At 40.9% G+C, this 25,536-nt stretch overlaps 1 protein-coding gene across 2 annotated transcripts in view; it reads right to left on the bottom strand.

Annotated features, from left to right (window-relative positions):
* Positions 1-25,536, bottom strand: part of znf385b (zinc finger protein 385B) — a 263,021-nt gene that overhangs the window by 151,972 nt on the left and 85,513 nt on the right. The window contains exon 1 of one of the 2 annotated variants that reach the window (XM_033023839.1): positions 14,462-14,771. The exons of the other annotated variant lie outside the window; for it this stretch is intronic. Coding sequence (XP_032879730.1) covers positions 14,462-14,471 — 10 coding nt within the window. The 5' untranslated portion in view covers positions 14,472-14,771. Of the gene's footprint in view, positions 1-14,461; positions 14,772-25,536 lie in introns of those variants that run through there. 2 annotated transcript variants of the gene reach the window in all.

Genomic DNA, 25,536 nt, shown 5'->3' with positions numbered 1-25,536 from the left:
CACATCTCAAACTGGCCGCCAAGCTGATAATCTACCAAGATCCAGTGATCCCTGCTCTCTTACAACCTACAGTAGGCACCTCGAAACACAAAAGAATAGCATAAATGCTGTGCCTATAAAATTCTTCAAATCCATTGACAGGATTGACCAGCTCATTACAGCATCCTCATTCACACCAACATCCTCAGCACTCAGGCTGTGAACCCAACTAGCATGCTCAGGTTGGCAGGCTAAGTCATCTCTATGCCTGACACTAGACTTGCAAAACAAGCATTTTGCACTGTGCTCCATCACATCAAGGGACTGTCAGTGGGATGGAGAAAGCTCTTCCAGGACTTTCTGGTTCCTGAGGGAAGTGTAATATCCTCATTGAATCATGGAAATCCTTGACCTGTCAGTCTCAAAATAGGAGGTGCAACCAGGAAGGCACTGAGCTCCTTGAATCTCCACAGAGAAGCATTCAGAGATACACTGCAAACACTGAAAGGAGTGCACAATGTTTCAAACAGCCCATCAAGTATCTCTTGACCTACCTTGACACAGAGAAAGTGGATAGACACAAAGTGTTGGATTAACTCACCGGGTCAGGCAGCACCTCTGGAGAAAACAGATGTGTGATGTTTCAGGTTGCGACCCTACTTTAAATACCTCTAAACACAGTCCAGACCCGAAACGTCACCCATTCTTTTTCTCCAGAGATGCTGACTGACCTGCTGAGTTACTACAGCACTTTTTTGTCTATCTTTGGTATAGAAACATAGAAACATAGAAAATAGGTGCAGGAGTAGGCCATTCGGCCCTTCGAGCCTGCACCGCCATTCAATATGATCATGGCTGATCATCCAACTCAATATCCCATCCCTGCCTTCTCTCCATACCCCCTGATCCATTTAGCCACAAGGGCCACATCAAACTCCCTCTTAAATATAGCCAATGAACTGGCCTCAACTACCTTCTGTGGCAGAGAATATCTGGTTCTTAACAGTTCTTTAATATCTCTGATAGTCAGAGATGTTGGAAATTATAAAAATACATTTAAATAATGTTTCTTAAACTGTTAAATAAATTAAAAGAAGCACTTACTTTCCATTTATCAAAACACAAATGAATACTATACAGAGTAACCAGAGCATCTGCAGTTCCTTCTACACTGAGAATGTGGATCCTGCAAAACATTCATTAGCTCTCTCAGAATCCACAGCCTGGAGTAAAGCAAGTCATCCCAAATCCCCACTGAGGAACAAAGAGCAATAACACCCTGAGAAAATGTTCTGAATGCAGTTTGTCCCCAGCCATGAGCTTTTCTCCTGGGAAAACTAACATTAAAATGGCAACTGCATTCATTTGAATGAAATTCTCAGCACCATGGAAAAAATATAACTGCAAATAAATACTTATTTTAAGTTACTCTGTATAGTATTCATTTGTGTTTTGATAAATGGAAAGTAAGTGCTTCTTTTAATTTATTTAACAGTTTAAGAAACATTATTTAAATGTATTTTTATAATTTCCAACATCTCTGACTATCAGAGACATTAAAGAACTGTTAAGAGCCAGATAGTCAGGAAAAGCCTGTTTGAGGTTCTCTGGGGGCAGTGCCTTATTTGATTACCCAACCTCGGGCTTGCTGCAAGGCAGATCTTGCTCTACCTCGCCAGATCCTTGTGTGCAGTGGGGTGAGCTCATTTGGCTCTCTGCATCAGGGAAAGGATAATTAAGTATACAGGTGTCCAGTATATATAGCCTAGTACAGGAATGAGAGAAAGCCAAGCTTGAGTTATGTAAATAGTTCAAGGTTTCAAGGTCAGTTTATTGTCACATGTACCATTTAAAGTACAGTGAAATACAAATTACCATACAGCCATACTAAAAAAAAGCTACAAGACACACAACTACACAAAAGTTAACATAAACATCCACAACAGCGGATTCCCCACATTCCTCACTGTGACTGAAGTCAATAAAGTCCAATCTCCTTCCTCTTTTATTCTCCCGCGGTCGGGGCAATTAATAATAATAATAATAATAATAATAATAATAAATTTTATTACGGACTCGAGGTCCAGACAAGGACAAGGTTACGCAACATTACATTAAAAAAATGCATTGCATATTAAAAAATATCATAAAGTACATATAAAATCTTAGTATATCACATAAAAGCATCATAAATTATATAAAAAAAACACAATACATGTTAAAAATCCAGATTAAAAGAATGATCAATGTCCTACAACGAGACAACGATACCAGTGTCTCCACAGCTGGGATTCGTAGTGTGTAGTGCTAACCCTTATGTTTGACAAGGCCACAATAATTACATTTTTAGAGTCATTTATCCTGCAAATAAATTTATACATGTGATTTCTTAGGATAGCTTCTAAAGTACTGACTCCTGCAGCCACAAACATATTACTGGCACTACACCATCTAGATTTCCTTAGCAGTGTTCTCATGGCATCGTTATATGCCACCTTTAGTCTCTGCAAACTTGTCTTTCCATAGTTCGACCACAGGTGCGCAGTGTAGAGTGGTGTGCAGTATGCTCTAAATAGCGACATCTTCATGACATCTGCACACGCACCAAATTTACGCAAGAGAATATTCGCCTGTACATACAGCATGCGTCAATTGAACCATCCGTCGGGACGATCGACGCTCCCGCAGCTGACGGTCAAAGCCCCCGCATCGGGGCGGTTGAAGCTCCTGCGGCTTGGTCCCCGAAAGTCGGTCTCTAACCAGAAACTGCGAGTTCCACGATGTTAAAGTCCGCAGGCACCCATGGTTGGAGCCCCAAAGACGAACTCCCAACAGGGATCGCGAGCTCCACGATGGTAAGTCCGCAGGCTCCACGGTGGAGCTTCTCGAAGTCGGTCTCAAGCAAAGGCTGCAACTCCTCGATGTTAGGCCACAACTCCTCGATGTTAGGCCGCAGTGACGACGGAGATACAATGCGGATGAAAATTGCATCTCCATCGAGGTAAGAGAATAGAAAAAAGTTTCCCCCCACATAAAACAAGCTAAAGAACACTAAAAACATACATTTAACACATCCAAACAGACAACAAAGAAGGAAAGGACACAGACATGTCCACCCGGTGGTTATTGAGCCAAGTTTGAGTTATGTCACAAATGTATAACGCTTTTGTTACATTATATATATATATATTATTGACAGTAAACCTTCAAGATATAACTTGCATTGAATGCATTTTCCGAACGTCCATTTTTTAATCATTTCATAGTTTGATCCATTGCAAGCCAACATCAAGCTTTATGTGTGGACTCCACCGACCTCAAAATGTTCCAAATTTTTGCATCTTGCAGAATATCACCACATATGGATGAATGGTCTCAATGTAAGAATCAGTGATACTTTGTGTGGTCCAATTCTGATTGCCTAATTGGCAGATTCCCATCAGTAGTTGTCACTGCAACAGTTGTATTGCCTCAAGTAAGACACCTATTCCCATTTGAGTTGACTCCTGTTAATTGGAATAATGTGTGTGCCACACCGCAAGATCACTTTGCTATACATAGGAAGGTTCATATATTGGCAGCTTTCCCGAGGCAGTTCGATGTCAATGGTGTCATTGGTGTAACACAAAGCATCTCTAGTAGTGAACACCCTCATTGTCTCCACTGGTGGAGTCCGCATATCAATATACTTCTATTGGCTTTGTTTATTACTGTTGCCTCGTGTACGTGAAAGATTCCTTTATGTGCCATCCAGGCAAATCATGCCAGACTGGAATAGATCAGTTAGTGCAAAGGAAATAATATCTTGAGTGCAGTACATAGTGTCACAGTTGTAGAGAGAGTGCAGATAAAATAAAGTGTAAATGTAAACAAGGTAAATTGGAAGATGGGTAAAACATCTTTAGCAGAGGAGAGGTCCACTCAAGAATCTGAAAACAGCTGGATTGAGGCTGTTCTTGAATCTGGTGGCGTTTGTTTCCAAACTTTAGTAACTTCTGACCAACAGGAGAGAGGAGAAGAGAGAATGACCGGGATGTGAGTGGTCCTTGACTATATTGGCAGCTTTTCCGGGGCAGCTCAATGTCAATGGGGGAGGCATGTCTGTGTGATGTACTGGGCTGTACAGTCAACTTTAGTTATATTAATTTCAGCGAAGATTATGTCCATATGGTGATTCCAATATAGTTTTGTTTAGTTTATTATTGTCACATGTACCGAGGTACAGTGATAATCTTTATGTTGCCTGCTATCCAGTTAACGAAAAGACTATGCAAGATTACAATCAAACTGTCCATGGTGTACAGATACAAATAAAGGGTTTGGCGTTTAGTAAAGTCCATTAAAGTCCGATTAAAGATAGTTTGAAAGTCTCCAATGGGGTAGATGGGAGGTGGGACCACTCTTTAGTTGGTGAGAGTTCACTGCTAACAGCTGGGAAGAAACTGTCCCTGAATCTGGAGGTATGTGTTTTCAAACTTCTGTACATCTTGCCTGATGGGACAAAGGAGAAGAAGGAGTGACCAGGGTGAGACTGGTGTTGAGCTGGTGGCCTTGCCAAGGCATTGTGAAGTACAGATGGAGTCAATGAAAGGCAGGTAGGTTTGTGTGATGGTCTGGGCTACGTTCACAAGTCTGCAATTTCTTGCGGTCTTGGATGGAGCTGCTTTCCAGGGCACATCTGTATAAGTTTGTGAAGGGTGCTGGGGACGTGCCGAATTTCCTAAGTCTTTTGAGGAAGCTTACGGAAGGGAAAGAGTGAGCATGCTTTATTCAAGAGGGGATGGAACATACATGTAAAAATGATGGGATTTGAAGAAGGTCCCGACCCTAAATATCACAGATCCTTAATCTCCACAGATGCTGCCTGATCCGTTGTTACTCCAGCACTTAGTGCCTTCTTTTGTAAACCTGCATCTGCAGTTCCTTGTTTCAACTAACAAAGAGGACTTATTGTCTTTAATGCTGCTTTAAGAAATGGAACAATCCAAATATGTTTTGAGGGGAATGGGAGAAAAGTAAAGGAAACTTTTGTTTCTTGGTGTCTTCCTCGGACATGTTTTACTCCAATGTATGCAGCTATAACTTGATTGTAGTCACGAAGCCACAGCATTCTCTGCAGTACCCAACAACTTCAGTGAGAGCTATTCTGCCTCCATCATCTTTGTGAAGCTTAACTGGACAATCCATATCACTGTTATCAAATATGACTCTGCATGAAGACCCAATTATATATACCCTTACTGCCAGAGTCCTCTGCACCTGCACTTCTTTTGAGAACAGTATCCTTTATTCTCATTTTTCTTACCAAAATGCAACATTCTGTGTTTTTTCCACATTGAACTCCATGTTAAGCTTTATCTGCTATGCATCTGCCCTTTCCACCACCTTATTTATATCACATTCCAAGTTTTCACTATCCTCTTTAAGTTCACGGTATAGTTAAGTTTGAAGGTACATAAAAATGCTGGAGAAACTCAGCGGGTGCAGCAGCATCTATGGAGCGAAGGAAATAGGCAACGTTTCGGGCCGAAACCCTTCTTCAGACTGATGGGGGGTGGCGAGGAGAAGAAAGGAAAAAGGAGGAGGAGGAGCCTGAGGGCTGAGGGATGGGAGGAGACAGCAAGGGCTAACAAAATTGGGAGAATTCGATGTTCATGCCCGCAGGATGCAGACTCCCCAAGCGGAATGACTGATGGGGCGTGGCGAGCTAAGTTTGATATTGATATTGGTTTATTATTATCGCATGTACTGAGATACAGTGAAAAGCTTTGGTTTGCCTGCCAGCTAATTTGATCAGACAATACTATACATGAATATAATAAAGCCATACACAAGTACACCAGGTACAGCTTTGTGTTATCTGCAAATTTGGAAATTCCGGCTTGGATTCATAAGCGTATAATTTGTTCAGATAGCTGAAAAAATGTTGCCCAACTTGAATCAAGCCTCAGCTCATCAGCGATCTACCCAATAAATAGAGCATCAACTGGATTCTCAAAGTGTGCAGCTGTACAATGATTGGTAAATGCATATTGTAAATTCATCACCCTTCACTTGGCTTTGGTACCTTCAGTCTTGTTATAAAATGCTCACCTGACTGGACTCCAGAAACTTACATTCATTAAAAAATTGTTACCTGCATCAAATCCTGTTCGCCAAACACAACTCTGATTGACAACCTTCACAGCTCCCACATAATAGCATCTCAATTCCCTCTCTTGTTTTAAAATCACCCTATAGCCTCTCCCTATCGTGCCATTGAAAATGTGCAACAATCTCCAAGATCTCTTTGCAACTTCAATCACAGCCTAGTATTTTCAAAGCTTCTGCCTGGCAGGCTGGTATTTGGCTATTTAAGCCCAAATTCTCTCCTTTACCATTTTTACCACTTACTTTTCTTAACATTTGTTCATGTGCTCCAACCTAAATATTTGATTCATATTTCTATGGGACACATTTTGGGCTGTTTTACTGCAGTGCAAGTGTAGATTTATTGATCATATGTACTCTTCTAACCCAAGTTGTCATTATTAATATCCTTGGTATATTGCTTTCCAATATCAGTCCTTCTTAATTAGGTGTAATTCTTGACCGCTTCCCAGCTCTTTTCATCTCACTTTTTATTAAAAACCCTCCTGAGGTACCATCGCGTACCAGCATGTGAAATGTCACAATGATGTTTGGAATTTGTATTGATTTAGTATTATGATGCTGTTTTGAGTGCTATCCAGGCAAATCATACCATACCATACATGAAAAATAGAAACTTAGATACATAGAAAATAGATGCAGGAATAGGCCATTCAACGTTTCGAACCCACACCGCCATTCAATATGATCATGGCCGAACATCTAAAATCAGTACCCCGTTCCTGCTTTCTCACCATATCCCTTGTTTCTATTAGCCCTGAGACTTATATCTAACTCTCTCTTGAAAACATCCAGTGAATTAGCCTCCATTGCCTTCTGTGTCAGAAAATTCCACAGAATCACATGTCTCTGGGTGAAGAAGTTTTTCCTCATCTCAGTACTAAATGGCCTACTTAAACTGTGACCCGCTGGGTCTGGACTCCTCCAACATGGGGAACATTTTGCCTCCATCTAGCCTGTCCAATACCTTAAGAATTTAATATGTTTCTATAAGATCTCCTCTCATCCTTCTAAATTCCAGTGAATACAAGCCCAGTCGACCCATTCTTTCAGTATAAAAGTCAGCGTAAAAAAGAAAATAAATAAAGGGCAGAACATAGTGTTACAAGGAAGCTGTGTGTTGATGGATGGATATTCACCTGCCAATCCTGCCAATAGTTTTGATTACGATATGGTAAAGAAGGCCACTCTTATGACATATTGATTGCACAGCCAGATTTCGAGCAGTTAAATACCCAAATTGTGGTAACTAACGTTAAATATGTACCGTTAAACATTTACGTATCTCAAAGATATACATTGACCATAAAAGAATACATCACATCAACAGTCCCTTCAACCCATAATGCCTGTGCTGAACATAATATCAAGATAAACTAAACTCATCTTCCAACACATGATGCATAATTCCAGCATATCCATGTGCCTATCTAAACCCTCTTAAACACTACTGTCATATCTGCCTCCACCACCACCACTGGCAGTTATTTCCATGCACCCACCACCCTCTGTGTAAAAAAAACTCACCCCACTCCTCTCCTTTAAGCTTGGCTCCTCTCACCATGTAACTATACCCTCTACTCTGACATTTCCATCCGGGGAAAAAGGTTCTGACTGTCTATCCTAATTACGGCTCTCATAATTCTATACACTTATGTGGTAGGTGAGGTTGAGAGCCAAGATATATCTACCAGTTTTACAACAAAGTGCTGAAAAAACTCAGCGGGTCAGGCAGCATATCTGGAGAAGATGGACGGATGATGTTTTAGAAACATAGAACATAGAAAAATAGGTGGAGTAGGCCATTCGGCCCTTCGAGCAAGCACCGCCATTCAATTTGATCGTGGCTGATCATCTAAAATCAGTAACCCGTTCCTGTTTTTTGCCCATATCCCTTGATTCATTTAGCCCTAAGAGCTAAATCTAACTCTTTCTTGAAAACATCCAGTGATTTGGTCTCCACTGCCTTCTGTGGCAGTGAATTCCACAGATTCATAACTCTCTGGGTGAAGAGATTTTTCCTCATCTCAATCCTAAATGGCCTACCTCTTATTCTTAAACTGTGAACCCTGGTTCTAGACTCAAACATCGGTAATATTTTTCCTGCATCTAGCCTGTCCAATCCTTTTGAGAATTGTATATGTTCCTCTCGGATCGCCTCTCATCCTTCTAAATTCCAGTGAATACAAGCCTAGTTGACTCATTCTTTCATCATTCTTTCATCCTGCCATCCCGGGTATTAACCTGGTGAACCCTCGCTGCACTCCATCAATAGCAATAAAGTCCTTCCTCAAATTAGGAGACCAAAATTGCACACAATATTCCAAGTGTGGTCTCACCAGGGCCCTGTACAACTGCAATAGGATCTCTTTGCTCCAAAACCTAAATCCTCTCGCAATGAAGGTCAACATGCCATTAGCTTACTTCACTGCCTGCTGTACCTGGATGCTTACTTTCAGTGACTGATGTGCAAACACACCCAGATCTCGTTGCACCTCCCCTTTTCCTAACTGACACCATTCAGATAATAATCTGCCTTCCTGTTCTTGCCACCAAAGTGAATAACCTCACATTTATCCGCATTATACTTCCTCACAGCATCTTCATCGCAGCTCACACTGCCATCCAGCTTTGTGTCATCCGCAAACTTGGAGATGTCCCATTTGATTCCCTCGTCTAAATCTTTAATGTATATTGTAAATAACTGGAGTCCCAGCACCGAGCCTTGCGGCACCTCACTAGTCACTGCTAAAGGACCCGTTAATTCCTACTCTTTGCTTCCTGTCTGCCAACCAGTTCACTATCCATGTTAATACCCTACCTCCAATATCATGTACTCTAATTTTGCACACTAATCTCTTGTGTGGGACCCTGTCAAAAGCTTTTTGAAAGCCCAGATACACCACATCCACTGGCTCTCCCTTATCCATTCAACTTGTTACATTAGTCAAGCACGATTTCCCTTTCATAAATCCATGCTGACATTGACCTATACTGTTACTGCTTTCCAAATGTGCTGCTATAACATCTTTAACAATAGACTCAAGCATCTTCCCCACCGCCGATGTAAGGCTAACTGGTCTATAAATCCTCGTTTTCTCTATCCCTCCGTTCTTAAAAAGTGGGATTACATTGGCTACCCTCCAGTCCACAGGAACTGATCCGGATTCAACAGAACATTGGAAAATGATCACCAATGCATCCACCTCCTTGCGTATTCTGGGATGCAGACCATCAGACCCTGGTGCTTTATCTGCTCTCAGTCCCAACAGTTTACCTAACACCATTTTGGGTAGTTACTTCAGTACTTTGTGTCGTTTTTTATAAACTAGCATCTGCAGTTCCTTGTTTCTCTAACTAGCACTTAGAATTAACAGGCAGTCTTATCTGAACCGTTTCAGAATGTTTTGGAGAATGGGTTTAAATGTCTGGAACCGCTTTTACCTGAATGAATTATTACAAGGAAAGATGCGGCAAACAAACAAAGACTAACTTCCTTCTTCAATTGCCTTTTGCATTTGGTAGTTTTTTTTCTCTCTTTGGGATATTGTGCAAGTTGGGAGGGGTGGGTTAATGCTGTACCTGGGCCACATCTGCTCCAGGTCAGGCAACATCAGTAGAAAGTAATTTCAAAGGATTTGAAAGAAAGTCCAACCAGTTTATTTTCCCTGCTGAAGTTTACTGTATACCAGTGCTTCTAAGTTTGAAAAAGGTTCCAATTACAGACCAAACACTGTGAGATTGTACCTTCGATATTCCAGCATCTGCAGATCCCTTTTGAACACTGTGAGATTGTATGGTCTGTAATTGGAACCTTATAGATGCTAAGAAGCGGCAAAATGGGAAAGATCACCAGGATAATCTGGACCAGATGTGAATCAAAATTCAAAAATGCTGCAGATGCTGGAAATCTGAAATAAAATTAGAAATTAACATTTTACGCCCGGAAAACTTCAACAAATGGTCTCAGTCCGGAAATGTTATCTCTATTTCTTTTTCCACAGATGCTGCCTGACTTGCTGGTTGTTTCCAGCATTTTCTGTTTTGATTTTAAATATCCAGCATTGTGCTTTCGTTTTATTTTGATTTATATCTGGCCCATATCGCCCTGGCGATCTTTCCCATTATGTTACTTCTAAGTTTGTGTAAGGTTCCATTGATAAACCCTGCAGCATCACAGTTGATGCAGGGAATAGTTAGCACTGAAACACAGTAAACTTCATCGGGAAAAATAAATTGGTTACACTTTCTTTCATGGTGACTTGTATTGATTCGCGAGGAACAACAATGGATTGTTTACCCCTGCTGTGCTTATTCTGCCTCTCGGTGAGAGGACTCTTATGTGAACTGACATATTTGGCCAAAAATATGTTGTGGATTAACAAAAAATCTTGCATTAATAATAACTCATTACCTTAAGGTAATGATATATGTCAGCACCTGGAGGGAAACAGGTGTAATAGTGGTTGCGGCACAAGCTACTTGACAGCATTAAAGAATACAAGACAATTATGAATTCATGATGAAAGTTCCATAAGTGGCTGACCTACCAATTTCCCTTACATCACACCACTTGTAACTATTCTTCTGTCCATCCAAGGTCACAGAACCATTTTCCTAATGCTCTGGCTAATTTGTTTTATTTTTCTGTATTACAAATTTATGCAAGGTGAGTTGACACCGATCATTTTCAAAAGTCAAAAGCATTATTGCAAATGATTTGCCAGAAAATAATCTAAATGAAACGTCAGTTCCATGCCCCTAGGTGGTTCAGTGACTGCAGCCTCATTGTGTGGCCTTTGTTTCTAACCGGGATAATTGTTTCCCTTCAACAGTTTTATACCTAAACTGTTTGCTCCATGAAGCTAACAAAGCAGACTTTGCACAATGCAATGGCACCATGGTGTCTGTCACAGTAACACTTACATCCATGTTATTCAGTTTATAGAGTCTGGCACGGTTTATACATTAATAGAATGATAGTCCTTCCCATTCATGAATGCTCAGAGTGGTTGATAGGACCATGGTTAGTCACATGAATGTTGGGGAAGCCAGCTATCTGGTAAAAATGCTTTTACCTCTTCTGTCAAAATTAACAAAGGTGTTTCAACCAACAAGCACAACTTTTTTCATCTTCCTGATCTGTCATTTGACCCAGTTCTGGCAATTACGATCAGGAGCACAGAGTTGAAAGGATTCGCTCATGTCAAAAATTAAATTTCCACAGCAACAGGGACTTTGCAGAGCCTTTTCTTTGATGAAACGTCTGTGACAACTCAGTGACAACCAAATCAGATCTCCCTGGGAAAGATCAAGGGGGTATTTCTGCCTTTTAAAATTTGGACCTTGGACCAAGTACGCGTTGTTGTCAGAGATTGGGAATGTAAACAGATTTGCCTCTTTCCTTCTTCAAAGTCTAAAATCATAATAACTCCAGGATGGCCCATTGTGCTGCCCATTCTGCGCCTTGCGTGTGATTACAGTTGCGTTTCACAGCTGCTTGCGACTGCAGATTTGTGCAAAATGAGTAGTTTCAAAATTACCGCTGTAACCGTCGGACAAACGTGATGACAAACAGCTACTGCCTGCCATAGTGAGGTCAATAAATAAACCAAATTCAAATATGATACAAATCTGCCACAGTTTTAAGAATGAAACTTAAACAAGCTGTGTTGAGGACCTCACATGATGGAGTATGCAGAGATGCAGAAGTTCAGGAGCCAAAAACTAATATATGGGAATCATCAAAAGAATATTAGAAGATTGCCTGAAGTAAGGCCATGAATATAGCCTTGCATGCTATATGCATGGCCTCCGTAAACTGGAATCTTAGGGGAGCAGAGTTGCACACACTGTGAGTTTTAGCCTCAAGGCCTACTAATCAAATTTCATGGAACATATGTGCAAGAATAAGCATGCACACTCAGAATCAGTTCCATTTTGTAATTATGCATTTTGTAGAAATCGTTGTTGCAGAAATATTGAATACTTTGACAGGAGATCAGTTTCCATAAATTATCAAACATTTTCTTGAGAACCTGCCCGAAAGATCTGAAGACGCAATGTTCCTCGAACATCTAATATAGCACTGAAAGATATCCAAATTATCCAATTATACAGCACACAAATAAAGTCAGCTATTATCACTGGGTATGGACACAAAAAGCTGTAATTACTCAGCGGGTCAGACAGCATCTCAGGAGAAAAGGAATAGGTGACGTTTCGGGTCGAGACACTTCTTCAGACTGTCTTCAGACCCGAAATGTCACCTATTCCTTTTCTCCAGAGATGCTGTCTGACCCGCTGAGTTACCCCAGTTTTTTTGTCTATCTTCGGTTTAAACCAGCATCTGCAGTTCCTTCTAAACATGTATTATCACTGGGTATCTGATCCTTGAATGGATTAAATTTGCACCACTGGATGAACTGGTCACCCTGTCAATCATTCCACATCACAAAGTCTTTTTGGGGACTTCCAAACAAGAGTAAAAACAAGAGTAAAAACAAGGTGGGGGTCAACATGTCAATGAACACAAGGAAGTTTGCTTCAAATCATCCATGTCAAAATATGAAATACTCGATAATTATTTGATTATTTACCTTATTTAAGGATCTGATTTCCCAAATGTTAATAAGTAGTCTACAAGTAAATCAATATATTTAAACAAAGAGTAAACAATGAAAAAAGAATGTCAAACATCTTAAGCATAAAACTATGCTAAAATCTGTATGTATTCTTTGGTTCCAGCCAGGCTGTAATTATTTCCGCTGCAAACATCTAATTTATAGGTTAATACACGCAGTCTTCCTTTTGGGGATAAGAAAACATAGCTAGTCACTTGCCAGTTTGCTCTTTGAAACTCTCGCAGACTTTGAACAAAGGTAAATTTATGTTGTAAGCACTCACTTGGTTGACTAAAACTAACATGCTATACTGTACTTTATTCAAGTGTGCTATGCATAGAGGCTTAATAAATCATTTCCCAAAGTGAGTATTCTGGTGATAGACTGTCAAATGCTCTTATGAAGAATTTCTGTTAATGTTTTTTAACCTGCAAAAACATAATGAACAAACCAGATACCATCTCAATGGAGATTAGGAACCTTGCCTTAATCTTATCTAATTGAAACTTTTAAGGCAGCTGCAAAAGTCACAGGTACACAGATAATTAACATTTGCCCTCAGGCAAATGAGAAAAATTCCTTGTTTGTGCAACTGCTTTATGCCAAGTGAATTTCTACAAGAACTAACAAGTACACCTTGTGAACTAATAGGGAAGATTCTGTGGCAATGCTAAATCAACAGCAATAAAAACACTCAGTAAATCATGTGCTAGTCCAATAAATATTATTCATTTAAACAAAAGAATTGATTCTGCAACAGAAGACAACAAGTAGAAATCATCCCAGAAGCCAAGATATTAATGTTTTGCACTAATAGGGAATTTTAAGTGGTAATCAATCACTTCTTTGGTTGACTGAAGCTAACAAACCATACTGTATTCAGGGAGTGAGGTTCCAAAAATTTAATTTGAAATAGTTGTTTATGAGACTGTAGCACATATAACTACATATAATTCAATGACTGATTAAGTGAATATTTTATGAAAAAATGGCCATAAAATGAAAACTACAAGCTGTTTTGAATTGGCACATTTGTTTGTGGAGTGATTTATCTCCAATCCATTAAACAAATTATTTTGTTGCCAGTTCAATGATCGGGTGTGTTGGCAACCCATATTGTGCAGCTAACTTTCCCTGTAATGTGCTGTGTGTGCCATGTAGCACGCAAACACAAGAAGCAGTTCACTTCCGTGCTTGTTGTTAACAAATACATATTCTTCACTTTATTTTTCTTTGCACTCACGGAACTGACTATTCATCACAGAAGAAGTTCAAATCTATTTTCTATTGTTTTAAATGAACAATATAATCTGTAACACTATATTAATGTCACTGTACAAGTTCACAAAATCAGATGTCTGTATCCATTATAAAATATTAACTCCATCATGTGCCATACATTTATTTACTAGATGTGATTTTGATAATCGAATTTCATTACAATTATATGACAACCACAGTATTTCTTTTAAAAAACATGTGTTCAAAGAATTCCAAAAATATCTGTTACTGAACATCCTTATACAATTGTGAGTTTAAATTACTAAATAACTTTCATTAATTCAGAGCTAAGTTATCTAAAGTACACTCTTCCAGAAATAATTCATTAGACTTCTTAAAGATCAACCAATCTCCATGAATAGTTCACGTACTAATCTTGCAGATGGCAGTTAGAAACTGAAATCTTGTTTCCACATGGTTTTACTTACCCAGCAGCATGTCTCGTATTTAACAAGTTCAGCAAAAGTGTAAGTTATGAAAAGTAGTCCCATCCAACATTAAAAATAAACTGTGGGTTGACTCAGTTCAGTCTTGTAAAGTTTTCACAAAGCGCTGAATGCGAGACTTTAGAAACATGCTTCCATTGAATTGTACCCTGAGGCAAGCGAGATGCTCACTCGCTATTGGTTTTCCTTTAAAGAAACTAACTGAAACAATAGAGCGACTGTCGGCAGCTGCAGCCGCATCTCACTGCAAACCCACAGAGCTGCAGAAAACTAGGTCAGCATGCCAAGATTCCCAACTTTAAGTAGAAGCCCGTAGATAGCTTACTCTCATGCCGATTTAAACCACTTCTACTACATATCTTTTGGCTAAGATTTAGTCTGAAGAACTCAAACCACCATAAATCAAGCCTCAGACTTTTTTAACTCTTTGTTCCACACTGCACACAACTAGAGGGGTGGAATACTAAACAGACATGTTTAATGCCTTTCATTTCTCCAAATGGCAAAATTAATTACTAGAAGAAAGATCAAAGGAACCAAGATAAAAGTTGATGATCATCCTTGTAGGAATAAGGTGAGAAAATTGCAATAATCAGATTTTGTCCAATGGACTCCCTTTTCTTGCTATGCTCATAATCTCATTATTTATATTTGAATTCAATGATTACAATGATTTTATGATACATTTGCTCTATTGGTTGAAACGTTCGCGCTTAATTACATACACTATTAAAAATGAACTTTAAGACATTATGAAGTAATATATTTCAAATACATTTACATGAAATATTTGGTTTCAGTGAAATGAATACTTTTGCTCACTCTGTATTTTTTTAAAGTAACATGTACTTTGTATTGAGAAACAATGAACTGCAGATGTTAGCTTACCAAAAGAAAAGTGCTGGAGTAACTTAGTTGGTTAGGCAACATTTTAGGAGGACATAGATAAGTGACTTTTCAGGTCGGGACCCTGCTTGAGACTGATGTGATCAGAAAGGGGTATGATTTAGGCAAATACTATAATCACAATTTTCTCACTTCTTACCAATTTAAAGTGTCATGAATCCTGATAAGGCCACATTTGAAATTATATTAGTCAGTGTTTGTTTGAGATTATGGTCCTAATTGGTCTAACATGACAGTTGAGTCGACATTCATGTTACCGGTTAAAAAGTTGCTGGAGGAAAATGGAAGTAAACAATGTCACCTGAAACAATGAGCCACTAAAATAGATGAACATAAATTACATTCACAACAAAAAGGGGAGATTCTTGGAAAATAACGAGAACTTAATAAAACAGAGTGCAAACATAGCTGAGGAGACACGTATATCAAAAATATATAGTGCTCTTGAGTATATCTGTTCAATAGATTAATAAAAACTTGGTCAGAGGTTGATAGTTAAAGTGGCAGTGAAATGGAAGATAAAAATGAGTCAAACCATACTGAGCAAGAGGGTCCGAGGAGAACCACCATCAGGACATCTAGGACTTAAGCACATGAAGTGTGCAGGATATCCAGAAGGTCATGCCATGCTGCAATGTAACTGACCATTCACTATATTACTTAAGGAGGAACTGCAGATGCTGGAAAATCGAAGGTAGACAAAAATGCTGGAGAAACTCAGTGGGTGAGGCAGCATCCATGGAGCGAAGGAAATAGGCAACGTTTCGGGTCGAAACCCTTCTTCAGACTGATGTGAGGGTGAGGGGGGCAGGAAGAATAAAGGAAGAGGCGGAGCCAGAGGGCTGAGGGAGAGCTGAGAAGGGGAGGAGAAAGCAGAGACTACCTGAAATTAGAGAAGTCAATGTTCATACCGCTGGGGTGTAAACTGCCCAAGCAAAATATGAGGTGCTGCTCCTCCAATTTACAGTGGTCCTCACACTGGCCATGGAGGAGGCCCAGGACAGAAAGGTCAGGATTCGGAATGGGAGGGGAGAGTTGAAGTGCTGAGTCACCGGGAGATCAGGTAGATTAATGCGAACCGAGCGGAGGTGTTGGGCGAAGCGATCGCCGAGCCTACACTTGGTCTCACTATTTTGCAGTACTAGCCATTGAGAACAGTGGCAAATCAATTTTCATTCTTCACTCCGCTATTCCCATCCCTTTCAAAAAGCCTCATGACCAACTAATACGTCTCAAGTGCAGGCATTGTTGCAAGGTAACCCTCATGACATAGGAATGAAATTGTTCATTTGCACACACCAAGTTCTGACAAGCAGAAATAGAATGATGATTAAATAATCTGTTTTAGTGGATAGAATCACAAAGGTACAACAAAGGTACAACAAAGGCACATGAAATTAGGTTATCTAGTCCATCAAGACCATGCCAATTCAATGTAAGAGGAACCCTAACCCCACTATTCAGATCTTCTTCATTGGTCCTGCAAATATTTTTCTTTCAAAGCTCACTTCCTTGGCAGTACTTTCCAGAGCCGAACTGCAGAAAAATATTTTCTTCATGTCTCTTTTGATTCCATTGCTAATCATCTTTTTTCTAAATCCAATGATAACTGTCCCTACAAAATACTGCCAAGGAATGTTTTACATCCACCCAAGAGAACATACTGGGCCTTGATTTCGAGTGTTTTCTGAAAGATAGCAATTTCCCCTTCAGTTAAGCACACTGCCAGCTAGATTCCGTGCTCACATCTCTCCAATTGGACTTGATTGTGGAACCTTTTGACTCGGGGGTCTGTAAAAAGATTAATGAACCAAGAAAATGGGGAGTAGAGGTTATATACGAATTTAGACTGATTACATAAGAACATCCGGCTCTTCAAGCCGGGCTTTCACCAAGATCTCAGCAGATTCTTTATCTCAGTTACACTTTCCAGCACTATCCCACATCCCTACTTCACACTGTGTGTTTGATTTTCTGTTTTTGGATTGAATTCTGTTTTTAATTTGTGTCTCTGTGATGTCTTTATTACTTGTTATATTCCGATTATATGTTTTTATTCCGATTACTATGTAAGGTGTCCTTGAGATGTCTGAAAGGCGCCCATTAAATAAAATTTATTATTATTATTATTACTTATCCTTAATGTCTCGAAATCTGACCGTCTGTGTTTTAAATGAACACAATGACTGATCCTCCACAGCACTCCAGAGTAGAGAATTACAGATGTTCATCATCATTGAGTGAAGATATTTCTCTACATCTTAGTCCTACTATGCTTACCCTAATATCGTTATGTGGTTCACCCTCATCTGAGGCATTTCATTCAGGGGGTGGATCATTCCTGCATCTCTCCTGTCCTACCATCAAGAAGTTTGTAAGTTTCAATGAGATTGCCCATTCTTCTAAACTCCAAGGAGTACAGTCACCGTCTACTCAGTCTCTTCTCAAACATAACCCTACTATTCCTGGAACTGATCGAGTAAATCTTCCCTACTCTCTCGATTACAAGTATCCTTTCTTAGGGAGAAAGGCCATAACTATACGCAATACTGTGGTCTCACTCAGGCCCTTAACTTTTGCAATGCAACCAAGGAAGCAAACTTCCACGTCACAAAAAATCACATGCTATTTGACATCCTAATTGCTTGCTGCGCCTGTATGTTGACCTTCAATGATGTGTACAAGCAATGAACATCAATACGGCAATTAATATTAATGACGCAAGAATTTACAAAGTGGGATGTCAGGTTATCTTTGTCATCTTCCTGTCACCTCATAGCAGCGCCACAAGAGAACAAAATGTTTCTAACAATTTCCATATCTCGATGGCATCACATTTCCTGAGCATGGCTGAAGATCAATTAATTCCTGCAGGTGGATAGTGTCCCATCATGATTTGTAGACAGTGGAAAGGCTGCCCTGCTCCCATGGGCATGATACGTATGTGCTTGGTCCAGTTGGTTTCTGGTCAGAAGTGATCCCCAGGAGGTTAACAGTGGGAAGCTCACAGAAGATGCAGTCATTGTATTCCAGGGTTAAATAGTTGGACCCTCTCGTGTTGAGTGTCAGACAGTAATTGCCTGGCACTTTTGTGGTGTGAATGTTACACATTACTTTCCAGTTTCTGCTGCCTTTATTCCACCTCAGCGCGCCAATACTAATTAAAGTTAATATAACTGAAGCTGTAATGACAGAGCACCTACCATATCATTTTATTATCATTTAATTTCCTCGAACACTCAGACCCTCCTTTGCTGGATCCCATTGCAGCCTTTTCCTTACTCCTTTGGCATATTTTACAGTTTCCAGCCCATGTCCAGACTTATGTACATGAAGAATAAATCAATTTAAGTTTAGTAGATTGATTTATCAAAGCTGCTGAAAATTCTTTAAATACTAGTTGACAAAAAGTTTAAGCAATCTCAAGATTCCTTGAGCATGTCATTTTACTCTCTTTCCCATTCCCACAGTGGACTATCTGTCCTCAGTCTTCTCCATTGCTATGGAGAAGCCAAATGCAAATTGAACGGAGACCATAACACAGCATAGCACAGGGACTGGCCCTTCGGCTCATCATGACGATAGCAAACATGATGCCAAAATAAACTAATCTCATCTGCCTGCACATAATCCACAGGCCTCCATTCTCTGCATACCCTGTGTCTATCTAAAAGCTTATTAAAGGCTGCGATCATATCTGCCTCCATCACCATCTGTAGCAGTGTGTTCCAGGCAACCACTCCGTCTGTGTAAAAAGCTTTGCTCCTTTCGTCTTATGTTTCCATGGTGGTAAAAAGGATCTGATTGTCTACTGCATCTGCCTCTCATGTTTTATGTACTCCCCTCAAGCTGCGGCGTTCCAGAGAAAACAATCTAAAAAAGTCTAACGTCCCAATCCAGGCAGCATTCTGGTAAACCTCCTGCACCCGTTCCATTGGAGGAACAACATCATGTATTCTGCTTGGGTACGTTGCAACCCATGGTATGAACATTCAATTTTCCACATTTCAGGTAACCCACAGCCCCGGTGCTCACTTCCCACACACTCGGCTGTCCGTCATCTGATTCCATCTGCCCATTATCCCCTCACCATGTAATTCTACCTCTGTCTCTATCACACGCTCCCCCTCCCTCCACAATATGCACTGTACGATATATCAGCATTCTTTCCTGTTCTTCCTTAGCCCTGATGCAGGGTCACAACCAAAACGTCGACATACTCTTTACCTCTACAGATACTGTTTGACCCACTGAGTTCTCACACTGTTCTATTATTGTTAAATGTATGCAGATACTTTTAACTTCAGAGCTACTGGCTCACGGTGCCATTGTCTTGGATTTGATTCTGACCTTGGATGATGGATGGCGATGTGGAATTTGCACGTTCTCCCTGTGAGCACATGGCTTCCTCAAGGTGCTCCGGATTCCTCCCCCATCCTAAAGATTTGCAGGCTTGTTGGTTAATTGGCCATTGTATAACTGCCCCTAGTAAGCAGGGAGTAGATGCAAAAGTGGGATAACATAGAACTAGTGTAAATAGGTGATCGATGGGTGGCATGGACTTGGTAGGCTGAAGGGACTGTTTCCATGCAGTCTTTCTGTTCAATTGAATTGAATGCAGAGCATTATTGTGCTGTATCCTGGGGATCAGAGAACCGAGACTGGAGAATGGATTAATTACCACATGTAGGCAATCCCAGCCTCATGGTAAATGAAGGCTTTCATTTCACATTGGGACAAGGGTTACTATTAAAGAATACGTCATTCTTGGCATGTTCCAAGATTACAAAGTACCAGAATAACATGCTGCTGGAGACGGAATACTTATGCAGACAGTTTTCACATTACTCTTTCATTTGATTTTTCCTTCAGTAATTTTGGTTTCTATGGTCTGATGCACTTGAGTTAATTTTAGAAACCAATTAAACGTGGTTTTACTTGCAATACTCTGAAAGTTTCTGAAAAATCAACATCGTTGAACGATTGACAAATCACGTCCATTTAGAACTCCAACCCAATTGTTCTTTCTTCTCAAATTAACCAAAAGTATACATCAATATCACAATCTAAACTTGACTACCACTTAAAGGTAACAATTTCGTCCTATCCATCCACAATGTCATTAGCAATGAAGAGTTATGTATGTTGTTCTACAAGCTGTTCTCAAAATGAAGCACCTGCTTCATACAAACCATACAAAAGTACCATCAAAGAATCGCTGGCACAGAAATAGGTAATCTAGTAACGTTTATACAATGCACATCCTTTCTTCCACCTTCCTACATGTAATCCCATTAATATATCTTTCTGTTTGTTACACCTTTAAGTGCGTAGCCAATTTGCCTCACTCTGGCACTTGATATTGCACATAACCTGAGATTCATGGACAGCTTTTTCCCTCTGCTGCTTTCAGACTCTTAATCAGACCTCTGATAAGCTTATGATGCATTCATGATCCCCCGATCTACCTTGTTGCCGCCTTTGCACTTTTTTTATCTGCATTTTTTCTGTAGCTGTAATACTATATGTTGTACTCAGTTTAGTTTGGTTTAGAGATACAGCAGGGAAACAGGCCCTTCGACCCACCAGGTCCGTACCAACCAGCGATCCCCACATATTAACACTATTGTACACACACTAGGGACAATTTACACATACACCAAGCCAATTAACCTACATACCTGTACGTCTTTGGAGTGTGCAAGGAAACCGAAGATCTCGGAAAAAACCCACGCGGGTCACGGGGAGAACATACAAACTCCGTACAGACAGCACCCGTAGTTGGGATCGAACCCGGGTCTCCGGTGCTGTAAATGCTGTAAGGCAGCAACTCTACCGCTGCGCCACTGTTTCCTTTCTCTTTGCACTACCTGTTGTACTCTTGTATGGTTTGGTTCCATTAATACATAGAGCATGAAAAAAGGTTATTTGGCACAGCTTGTCCATGCCAAATAAGATGCCCCATTTGCCTGAGTTTGGCCCATATCCCTCTAAACCTTTTATCCATATACCAAGTATCCATTCATGTACCTGTCCAAATGCCTTTCAAAAGCAGTTTTAGCAGCTCCCTCAACTACATCCTCTGGCAGCTCATTCCATATACCTCAGACCATTTGATAAGGTCCCACATAGGAGATTAGTGGGCAAAATTAGGGCACATGGTATTGGGGGTAGAGTGCAGACATGGATAGAGAAGTGGTTGGCAGACAGGAAACAAAGAGTAGGGATTAACGGATCCCTTTCAGAATGGCAGGCAGTGGCTAGTGGGGTACCGCAAGGATCAGTGCTGGGACCGCAGCTATTTACAATATACATCAATGATTTGGATGAAGGGATTCATGGTAACATCAGCAAATTTGCAGATGACACAGTGTGAACTGTGAAGAGGATGCTATGAGAATGCAGGGTGACTTGGACAGGTTGGGGGAGTGGGCAGATGCATGGCAGATGAAGTTTAATGCGGATAAATGTGAGGTTATCCACTTTGGTAGCAAAAACAGGAAGGCAGATTACTATCTAAATGGCGTCAAGTTGGGAAAAGGGGAAGTACAACGGGATCTGAGGGTCCTTGTTCATCAGTCTATGAAAGTAAGCATGCAGGTACAGCAGGCAGTGAAGAAAGCGAATGGTATGTTGGCCTTTATAACACGAGGAATCGAATATAGGAGCAAAGAGGTCCTTCTGCAGTTGTACAGAGCCCTAGTGTGACCACACCTGGAGTATTGTGTGCAGTTTTGGTCCCCTAATTTGAGGAAGGACATTCTTGCTATTGAGGGAGTGCAGCGTAGGTTTACAATGTTAATTCCCGGGATGGCGGGACTGTCATATGCTGAGAGAATGGAGCAGCTAGGCTTGTACACTCAGGAGTTTAGAAGGATGAGAGGGTATCTCATTGAAGCATATAAGATTGTTAAGGGTTTGGACACGCTAGAGGCAGGAAACATGTTCCCGATGTTGGGGGAGTCCAGAACCCTGGGGCCACAGTTTAAGAATAAGGAGTAAGCCATGTAGAACGGAGACGAGGAAACACTTTTTCTCACAGAGAGTGGTGAGTCTGTGGAATTCTCTGCCTCAGATGATGGTGGAGGCAGGTTCTCTGGATGCTTTCAAGAGAGAGCTAGATAGGGCTCTTAAAAATAGCGGAGTCAGGGGATAAGGGGAGAAGGCAGGAACGGGATACTGATTGGGGATGATCAGCCATGATCACATTGAATGGCGGTGCTGGCTCGAGGGGGCGAATGGACTACTCCTGCACCTATTGTCTATTGTCTATTGACCATTTGATCAAAATCCTGCTGTAACTTTTGATTACCATCTTCACTGTCTATGATACCACCAAGTTTATTGGCATCTGAAAAATAACTGATCATGCTTTGAACAATCTCATCCATGTCTTTGATATAAATGGACCCAGCACTGATCCCTGAAGCACACCACTGGTCACAGACTTCCAGTCCAAAAAAACACTATTCTTCCAGCACTCTCTGCTCCTTCCATGAAATTAATTCAGTATCCAGTTAACCGGCTTTCCCCATATCCTTCCAGATCAGCCTACCATGTGGAACCTGTTCAAATGCTAATGGTTGATTTAACTGGATAGCACACAAACAAAATGTGTCACTGTATCTTGGTACATGTGATGATAATAAAACCAATACCAATAACATATTTCTATCCTTGAAAACCCGTTTTAGAAGCAATTTATAATGCCCCTTCATCCTTTTCAAAATTATGCACTCTGTGTGGTCTCTCTTCCAGTTTACATCTTTGCTGTTCAATTATATTTGTTAAAAATGCACCATATATATCATCACATATCACAAAGACACGCAAAGACCAGCAATTTTATAGGGAAGGGTGGGATCAGCCTTTAGTTGTCAAAATAACTATTCAATGATTGAATGCTTTGGCATGTTCCACTCATAAAGTTTGTTTATATTACATATCTGACAACTGATCCGATTTGCTTAAACTTTTAAAGACAGGCCATTAGTGGATTCTGTTGACGGAGCTTGTGTGCTCAAGGGCATGGGATCAGCTCAATGGAAAGATTCCTCCATATGTTTCTGTGATTGCAGACATTTAAGCCAGAAGTAACAGTCGCTCATCATTTACTCACATAATATTGTTAATGGTCTTCAGCAGTTCTATCAAATCTCCATTAGCGCAAGCGGGAGAATCTTGAATGAAAGGACGCAGTTACTGGATGCATTATTTAAAACTTCTGTTAGTTGAAACTTCTTCTTGCACAAGGTGGCGGATCTTTGGAATTCTATACCCCAAGGCGGTTGAGAAGGTTAGATCATTGAACGTACTTAACGAGAACATTGATATGTTTTCGATGGATCAGGGAATTGAGAGGTATGGAGAACTGATACAATAGAGGAGATGAGGCATGAGGAAGATCAACGATCATATTGAATGGTGGAGCAAGCTTGATGGGCTGAGTGGTTTGCTCCTGTTGCAATTTTCTTACGTAGTTATGTTTTCTGACTCAAGGAGAAGGAACATTTTTTTCTAGTTTTACAATGAACTTTCATCTCTGGTACCATTCCAGTACCCCAGTATCTTTTTGAAGGCCTTTAATTCTCCCTACAGTAAGGGGAGCAGAATCTGTTTTTACGACAATTTAGTGCCTTTTTTAGCAACCTCATATTGCTTTATCATAAACAAAACTAATTCAACTACTGATATCTAAAAATACTCTGCCACAGGAGACGATAATATTTTTACATCAGAGTTACCAAACGTCTGGGTCCCAGCAGGTATATCAGAGTACAGAAACATTTTATGCTCCAAAATCACTGAAAATTGTTTTTTGTTTGAAAATATCAATTTTACTTCGGAGTCACGTGAGTGACTACGTGAAGAAGCCCCGCTAGGACGCATGCGTGTCATTACGCTACACGCATTGCACGACTCATTTCGATGGAGGAAGGACGTTCCTCCTAAAGGGCTGGTGTATAAAACCAGCGAAGACAGGTAAGAGATCTACGTTTTTCTTACCTCTAGGATGGACAGAAGACGGACCAAAGCTGCAAAAAAGCTGGCGGGGGAGAGCCGTGCAGGAACGGGCAGCCAGCAGCGGCAGACGGCAGGGCTGTCTCCATTGTCGGGAGCACCTGTGCCGAAGTTAGCCTCACCACCGGCGGGTGGAAAGGCTAAACGCAAAACAGACCGAGCCGTTCTTTCGGACGACTCGGATTTCGAACAGCCCCACGCCACCTACGCTCAGGGGCCTGTGGGGCTGAAGGAATTGGAGGAGCAGCAAGTGACCAGTGACCGAGATCACTGGAACGCGTTAGAGCTGCGGGACCCGCGACCGCGAGCGGGCAGCGCTCGAAAGCTCTGTACCGCGTTGGAGCGGCAGCTGGTCCAGGACAAGCCGCAAGAGCCAGGTGCCCGAGAGCACTGGACGAAAATGGAGCGGCTGATGGAGGCAATACTCCAGAGGGGGTCTGGCTCTACTGGGCAGACATTCAGCCCCTCTGCAGTACCTTATTCAGGGCTGTATCCAGCGTCTATTGCCTCCCAGGACAGCATAGCGGGGCAGGTTTGGACTGACCCTGAACAGAAACTGATGGACACCTCAGTGCAAGGAGTAAGTGGCAACTTACTTGAAATGGTGGCTCAGTTCGCGAAGCCAGAACTCACAGGGGATGATTTACCAGCCAGGTTAGCGGCAAGTGTTAATTACATGTCCCTGAACCAGCTACAGGGACAAGCCCTAATTGACACCATGGGGCGTCACTTGCAACCTGGGAACTGTAAATCCCTTAATGTCCCAACCATGAACGCATGTATTTGGAAACATGTAGGAGCAAGCATCAGGACCAGGGATGTCTTACTACAAAAAGTACTGAAAACCCTCACCGCAGGGATAACGGCATTCACACGAACCCTGGATGAGGAAGATATGAGTCAACACCACAAAGATGCCCTCGCCCTCTTCTGCAATACCCAATATGAACTGAATAATATCAGAAAGAAGAGTATACAGCCGGTACTAGACCCAAAATTTGCGGGATTATGCAGAACAGAAACAACCACCGAAAATACTTACCTGTTTGGAGGGGACCTACCAAAACAGGTAAAAGATTTGGATGAAGAATCCAAAGCCCTGGGAATTATAAAAGCTACCAAACGCTACC

This window comes from Amblyraja radiata, chromosome 7 (assembly GCF_010909765.2).
Source record: "Amblyraja radiata isolate CabotCenter1 chromosome 7, sAmbRad1.1.pri, whole genome shotgun sequence".
Lineage (NCBI taxonomy): Eukaryota > Metazoa > Chordata > Chondrichthyes > Rajiformes > Rajidae > Amblyraja > Amblyraja radiata.
The sequence above is the reverse complement of the archived record's forward strand: the minus strand, read 5'-3'. Positions and strand labels throughout refer to the sequence as shown.